The sequence below is a fragment of the Carya illinoinensis genome, chromosome 7 (genome assembly GCF_018687715.1).
Source record: "Carya illinoinensis cultivar Pawnee chromosome 7, C.illinoinensisPawnee_v1, whole genome shotgun sequence".
NCBI lineage: Eukaryota > Viridiplantae > Streptophyta > Magnoliopsida > Fagales > Juglandaceae > Carya > Carya illinoinensis.
This window is the reverse complement of record NC_056758.1, coordinates 29,967,274-29,975,303: the sequence shown is the minus strand read 5'-3', so window position 1 is coordinate 29,975,303 and position 8,030 is coordinate 29,967,274. Positions and strand designations below refer to the sequence as shown.

Below are 8,030 nucleotides of genomic sequence, written 5' to 3'. Positions count from 1 at the left end.
AACAAAAAGTCAAGAATCAGTCAGGATTTGTTTGGATAGAGAGTATTTTATCTTATTTAATTATTATAATTTTTTTAAATTCACATATAAAATATAATAAATAATTTAATTTTTTAAATTTTAAAATAAAATTAATATTTTATTCAATTTTTAAAATTTATTTTATTTCAATTTATCTTGATTCCCTATCCAAACCTACCGTATTCTTTCCCAACCTCTTTGCCCAAATCGTGAGATATGTTTTGTTTGTTTGGTTTTTTGGTACTCGGTCAATTTATGTGCATGACCGTTTTGTTTTGACGAAAATGGGTACCATGCTCCGTCCACAAGGCACCAACTTCCCCAATCCGACATCGTTTTTTTGTCTCACCTGCGGCTCGTTTTTAAACTTCACGCTTTCCTGGCAACCAAACGACCACAGAAAAGTAAACACTTCCCCTAAACAAACACAATTGCTAGCACAACCAAAGAAAACGCAGAAAGATCCGATGTATCCGACCGCAATTCTCACCCTCTTCCTCCTCCTATCACCGCTCTCCACCTCATCCCCCGTAGCCATCACCGACGATGGATCCTCGGCGTACAAGGCCCTCCTGGACTTCAACTTCCCCGTCGGTCTGCTCCCCAAGGGTGCCGTGGGCTACGAACTGGACCAAGCCTCCGGAAGATTCCACGTCTATCTGAACGGCTCGTGCGGTTACTCGCTCGAGGGATCGTATGAATTGAAATACAAGTCCACCATCAGCGGCTACATCTCTGAGAACAGGCTCTCGAGCCTGACTGGTATCAGCGTCAAGGTTTTGTTCTTGTGGCTGAACATCGTGGAGGTGGTTAGGAAAGGGGACGAGCTTGAGTTATCTGTAGGTATTGCTTGGGCGTCTTTTCCTATTGATAATTTCTACAACTGCCCGCAGTGTGGCTGTGGATTTGATTGCGACAAGGGGCAAGTAAGGAAATTGAAATTGAACCGTTTTGTTTCTTCCATTTGATCGGTATTTGGAACTCTAAAACATGTTCTTTGTGGGATCTGGATAGTGTTTCTTATTTATCATCAGACTAAAAGAAATGGATTTATGTTATTTATTGCAAAGGACGTTTTCTGAAATATATTTTTATTGTTTACTGAAGATTGACTATTTTACTTGAAATATTGTTCTTGTTTGTTTGTCTTGTCATGAAGTTTTATTTGCAGAGAACCAACAAAACTGATAGATACTGCGTTTTGTTTCATATTCTGGTTCTTCGAAAAAATGTTGACTGGGGGAGAGAATGGAAACGTGTTGAGGAGGTTGTTATCATGTTACTATGTTATATGTGAACCTTGGTGTAGACTCTAGCTACAGCTTGGGAGACTTGGGCGAATAGAAATTTATCCAAAAATTATTGAGCCGAATAGCTTTGTTGAATTTGATTTTATATTCGTAGTAGTTCCACTTGAAACACTGGTGAGAACTCAAACTGCCTTAAACATTTAGTTCTTTCATTGCTTTCAACTGCTATTAGGTTGGTGAAATATATGATCTTCTTTCACTCCTTAGCAACTAGCATACACGGAACCTTTAGGAGAGATAAAGAGTGAAGAAAAAAAGGTTACAAAAATCCCGTATCGGGGAACAGCTATTAGTTTGAAGTTTCCGTGTTCTTACTTCTTAGGTGTGCATGACCACAGGTTGCTAATTCACAAACTATTTACCTGTTTCTAGCTTTTACAGAGTTACTTTGTTGATATATGATGCAAGAAGTCTTAAAGACCTGAATATTCCCCATGAAATTTTGGGGGGGGTGGGGGTGGGGGTGGTGTTGGTGGGAAGATATAGCAATGAGGAAATGATGATGAATGTTACAGCCGTTTGTAGATCAAGTAGCTCTGCATTATGTTAATGCTAGATGCCTAGATAGTGTTGAACTGAATTTGACTCATATTGTAGAGCTGAAAATGTGTTCGTTCATCCGATCAAACAGCTTAGATTAAAAGCTGCCTTCTTAGCAATCCACATTGTTGAATGGAGTTGTCTTCATTTAACAGCAAAAGCTTTCGTTTGAAATCCAGAGAAGTTTGAAGTTTAAATTGCCAGTTTTCTACTCATAAAGAAAGAATAGATGCAGATGCAGCTAGAATCAACAGTGAGGTATCAGCCTTTGAGTTGCCGATGTTTGTGGCTAGTCAATAACCAATAATCTTGGGGGGGGGGGGGGGGGGGGGGGGCACTCGGACAGGCACAAAACTGAATGGCAGAAATCGTGACTCTTTTATGAGTGATGACAACTGTCTATAGGCATTATTCACCATTGTTACGGCTGAGAAATATGTTATGATATTATCTAACAACTGTATTAAATATGGGAAAAGTTGAATCTTATCTGAGCAAATAATGTTAGAACAACAACAGACTCAGAGTCTACAGAATTCGTTTGGATGAATAGCGTTTTGCCGGTTTTGCAAATAAGAGTGTGAAGTTGGTTTGTTTTCTAAGGAAAACAGTCGGCATGCATGTGGAAGAGACGGAGATTCAAAGTTGGCATTGCTTCTGCTGCAAGATGTGCCGTGGAGTCAGTCCATGGTCGATGGCAAACAATGGTCCTTACTAAAAAGGACATTGTTACAGCAGTAGTAGTTGCATGTTGAGGTCTTGATTTTAGCCACTGCACATTAGTCATTGCACTTCTCTATGAGAAATGTTTTGGGTATAAAACAATTTTATAAAAGTAAACTTACAAATTGAGATGACTTCATAATGTACGTTAGATTATAAAATTTACTTTTATTGTAAAATTTACTTTTATTGTAAAGTAGATATAAAGTATCACATTAAGTTTTATCAGTTTGTGAATTTATTTTTGTAAAATCTATTTATAGTTATAACACTTCTTCTTTGATGTTGATTTTCCTTTGACTAATCAAAGAAAGGATATATACAAATGCTTGGTTCATGAGACTCTATATTTAAATACCTCTGCAAATTATTACTTGCACTAACATTGGTTTCTCTATATGCATCTTCAAAATTACAACTTTTGAAGATTGATTTTGCATATAAAGAAAAAATTTCACATTGAATTATGCATTTTTGAACCAAATAATAATAAAAATGTTTTTTCATTTTTTTCTTAAAATTATTATTTTTTATATATTTTACAATTAACACAATGTGCTTAAAAATACAAATTTCATATATCTAAATATTACCAATTTTATATATCAAAATGACTATTTTTATCAATAAATATTAATATACACTAAAAAAACACTTTGTATCATCAACTTAATATAAATTTAATATATCAAAATCATCTTAATACAAATTTCACAAAATTGATTTAATGGGTAGGAGAGAAAAAAATAGTAAAATAATGTTTGAAGAGTGAATTGTGCTTATTCAAACTTGAATAAACACTATTCATAGTTATGCAAAATTTTGAAGATACATAATCCAATGAAGACCAATTTAGAGGGATATTATGCAAATATGAAAATGAATATGAAGATGCATAGGCTATTGTCAATGCTCAAGTATTAATCTAAGGGCATGTTTGGGTAAGAAGATGAGATAATAATTCTATAAATAGTAGTGAAATGATTTATGAATAGAATGAAATGATTTAAGCTAAGATGTTTAATTGGATTTTAGGAAATGAGATAGAAAAAATTGAATAAAAAATGTTATAAAATTAAAATATTGTTTAAATATTATTTTTGTTTTGAAATTTGAAAAAATTATATATATTTTTTTGTTTTGTTTTATTTGGAAATTTTAAAAATTTGTAAGGATTGGGTAATGATTAGAGCAAATAGTTGAATATTTGAAATTAAAAAATATTTTGTATTTTAATGGTACTAGAAAAATAAATTATAAAAAGTTTTAAAATTAGAAATCTCATATAAGTTCCCAAACAATCCTTTATCTTCCATCGCCCACTTGAAATAATAAACCAACCACTTGGCTCCTACTTGGTCATGGGTTCTTCTGGCGCTCGATTGTTTCCACTAAGGAACTGACCAAATTGCGAGCAACTTGCCGTATTTTTGGATATGTAGAACTAGTGATTTCCCCTGTAGGTTATGGTGCCGTTAACGAATAAGGTTTTTCTAGTCGTGTGGCCCTCACTACCAGTGCCCTAACAAGTAGGTTACACCTTCCATTTTGCCTCGTCATGTGTAACATTCTCAATTTCTTCTAAATTTCACTTGCCCAATTTATTTTTTTTCATTTAATAAAAGATTTACATATGTAGTATTTAATTAGAGACTACAAATAGAATTTCTTTTTGACTATATATTTCAAGTTCTTGTTCAAACTTAGTTTTTATTTTTAAATAGGGAAGTGCAATGTCAATTTATAAAGACCCAAGCTAAGCTATAAAGCAACAGACCTGACGATCAAAACATTGAGGTTTACGCTGCAACATAAATGCGCACCGAACACACAATTTCTGGTCACCTGCATCGATTAAAGTTGGGTTCAATGCATTCGAATGATGTTAACAGGGCGAGGCCTTCTCCTGCCTTTTGGGCTTGAGTTTGGAGTTTGCTAGGCCTACCCATACCAATCCTTACAGAGCTCAAATCATCAAAGCAACCCCGAAAGCTGGTTTTATTTAAGGAAAAATCTATTTGTCATCCTTACACTTCACACATTATATTTATTTTAATTTTTTTTTATAATAAATATGTAGTGTGTGGATGATAAATAAAATAATTTAATTAGTTTAATAAGAATAAAATAAAATAAAAAATAAAAAATAATATTTTAATATATAAAATATGTGGTGTAGGATGATGTGTAATATTTCTCTTTATTTAAAGGAAGTCTAAAGTTAGATATTGGGTTGTCCTCCCTGTTGCTAGTGGATATTGCATGACCCATGATGTGTCACATGGATGAAAAAGTTATTAATTAACTTCTAATCTAATCACTACCACCTAACGTGAGGGAAGTTATTTTTAACTTCTCATATGAAAATTTTTAATTTATATATATTAAGGACAGATTTGGTAAGTAAAATAAGAATTTTGAATTGAGATAAAAATTTAAAATATTATTTTTGAGTATTATTATTGTTATAGGATTTGAAAAAACTGTATTAGAATTTTAAAAAAATAAATTATTTATTATATTTTGTATGAAAATTTAGAAAAGTTATAATGATGAAATAAGAATTTTTGAGTTGAGATGTGTTTTTCAAACCTGTCCTAAGTGAGGATGAAAAAGTTTGCATACAAAAGAAAAACTCCCATATCTCTCTACAATTTCATAGAGAAACTATCTAAATATTTTGATCTTAAAAGTGTGAATTTTTTTATGAAACTCTAGTAACCTCCTAAGTGACGTAGGGGTGCAAATAACAAAGTGACGTTGGCTGTAAGACAAGCAAAGATCTAGATTTGTGAGAATTCCGCTCCTTAAGCTAATTCAAATTAACCTTATTTAACACTTTCCAAACACATTTAACATCCGTTAATATAGAAAAATTGCACATACCATACTCATATTACGTATTTATTCCATTATGATGAGTAAATATTGTCTATTACATTTAATTTTATTTTTTTTAAAAAAAGTTATCTAAGAATGATAAAATTCTACGTATCAACCTCATATACCACATCTATTTCACTATGATGAGTAAACATTGTCCATTAATCTTTACATTTTTTATTTAAGGAAAAAAAACGATCCAAGAATAATAAAAGTGACACATTTTATATAGAGTGATAAAATCAGAATGGAGATGCAGTTTACATCATTACTCTTTTATATAACCTCTTTAATTACAAAATATACAAATTTAGCTTAATTTATACATTTATCAATCTATGTCAATGAAGCTATATAATATATTAGACAATATAATAGTATTAATATTAGATTATTAGTATAGCTATATATTAGTATTAGTTATGATGATTTAGTATAACTATATTAGTATGAGTATAACTATAGTCTATATTACAATAGTAGTATTAGTATATTTGTGATTATTTAGTATAGTGATTTATATACTACTTTATAAATAGACTTAAAGTATATTACCGATAATAATATCGTATTAGACTATTAGTATCATTATAAATATTAGTATTCATTATAGTGATTATAATAACTATTAACTATATATTAATATTTGTTAATTGTTATAGTGAGTTTATTTTATTATAACTATATTATTGATAGACTATATTGAGAGTATTTGTGACGCCCCCAAATTTCGTTTGGGATCGGACGGATACTTAAAGCGTCAAGAGACTCGAGACATGCAACACAAGGTTACCTGCCCCCGTTCATGACATATAAGACGCAATGTTCCTAACATACATCTAACATTATGCAATATTCGCAGCGGATAATTTTTTTCTTTAGCAATACTATGCACCAAATTGAAAATATCCCAAATGCTTAAAACATACTTCATACATAAAGACTCATTGAACAACTAAGATCACAACACTAGTTCAAAATGGTTATGATCCAAAAAGTATTAGAGATGCAACTCCATCGTACAAGTAGTAATTTATGTTAACTACTATATTAACATTGACGTCACACCGTCGCTTAGTCAACTGTGTCTAGTTGATCAGCTCCTGATTCTCCTTCAGGTCCTGTAACAAGATCTACTATTCGGGAGGAATGGTAGTTGAGACTACCAAAGTGAGATTTGATTACAAATCTCAGTAAGTTAATAAAAAACTTCCACACAAGCTAATGATGCATAGATGACAGTAAAAATATAAATGCATAATCAAATTCATAAGTAATTAAAGTATAACTTGGCGTACAACATAACATAATTGACATAACTTAAATTGAAACATGAACTAAACTTGACTTGACATGAACTTGATCTGAAACTTGACTTAGCATGAACTTGCTCTGAAACTTGAATTAACACGAACATGATATGAAACTTAACTTATCATGAACTTGTTCTGAAACTTGACTTAACATGAACGTGATATGAAACTTGACTTATCATGAACTTGTTCTGAAACTTGACTTAACATGAAAAATACATACTCCACAATTGTTGTGGCCGCATGTATTTTACGTGTAAATACATACTCCACAATTATTGTGGCCCATGTATTCTAAAGGGTTTTGCATGCTAACTCCAAAAGTCACCAAAATTTACATGTCTCATGTAAATTTTATCCTCAATTCAAATATCAATTTAGAAAAATTTAAAACTAATCACAACTATTAAAACTCTATAGGGTCGAAATTCTCATATGCTATTTCTGTTGATTTTTGTTTCCAACTTGTTTTGATCAACCTTTTGATCTATGACTTATACATATGTGATCTTCAAACCAAACCATCACATGGTTTAAAAAGATATTCTAAAACATATATAAGCTTCTAATTCAAGATCACGTGGTTAAAAATTAACCAAAACATAAATTTAGCCAAGAACATCCACACTTTGCATTATCTGAATATCTCTTTACATAAAATTTCATATCTTTGAAACTAACATCAAATATCTTCAAAATAATAATATAACATGTATATAAGATACTTAGGATCCTCCAATAAAATTATCAAAGTCAATGGAATAGGTTTAGACCACCAAAAAGTTAAACTTTCTCAAAACAAAAACTGTTTTTCCTCTTCCAGTTTCTAAGTTTCTAAATTTAAGAAAATATTTCATTAAAACCTTTAATCATGCAAAAATCCTCAACCAATAGTCATATATACATGTTAACAATACTCCAGAAAAATTTCGGACCCATATCTATCCATTAGCTTGGTCAAAAACTCCAAATTATAACATATTCTCCAGTTTATCTCCCAGAATGACCTTTCTATAGTTTACATAATATTTGACTGACCAAATGATCTTCAAATGGGACAAATAAGATATCCACATAAATTAGACTAAAAACGGAATAACTTATATGAATGAGACTTTACGATAAAACACTTACAAAAACTTCGAAATGGGCGTGCAAAAAAACTCCTAAAAGCTATCAGAGAGAGAGTGTTTGATATTCTTTTAATGGAAAGTGTAAATGAAGATAATTTCGTGGGGAG

At 31.3% G+C, this 8,030-nt stretch overlaps 1 protein-coding gene across 1 annotated transcript; it reads left to right on the top strand.

Moving 5' to 3' along the window:
- Positions 1-290: 290 nt before the first annotated feature.
- On the top strand, positions 291-1,148 carry LOC122314820. The gene has a single exon (XM_043130432.1). The coding sequence runs from the start codon at positions 306-308 to the stop codon at positions 987-989; it is 684 nt and encodes a 227-aa protein (XP_042986366.1). The 5' UTR covers positions 291-305; the 3' UTR covers positions 990-1,148.
- The last annotated feature ends 6,882 nt before the right edge of the window (positions 1,149-8,030 follow it).

What these genes read in the sequence shown, in the direction of transcription:
- LOC122314820 (XM_043130432.1), top strand. Translation starts at nt 306, where the DNA reads ATGGGTACCATGCTCCGTCCACAAGGCACCAACTTCCCCAATCCGACA.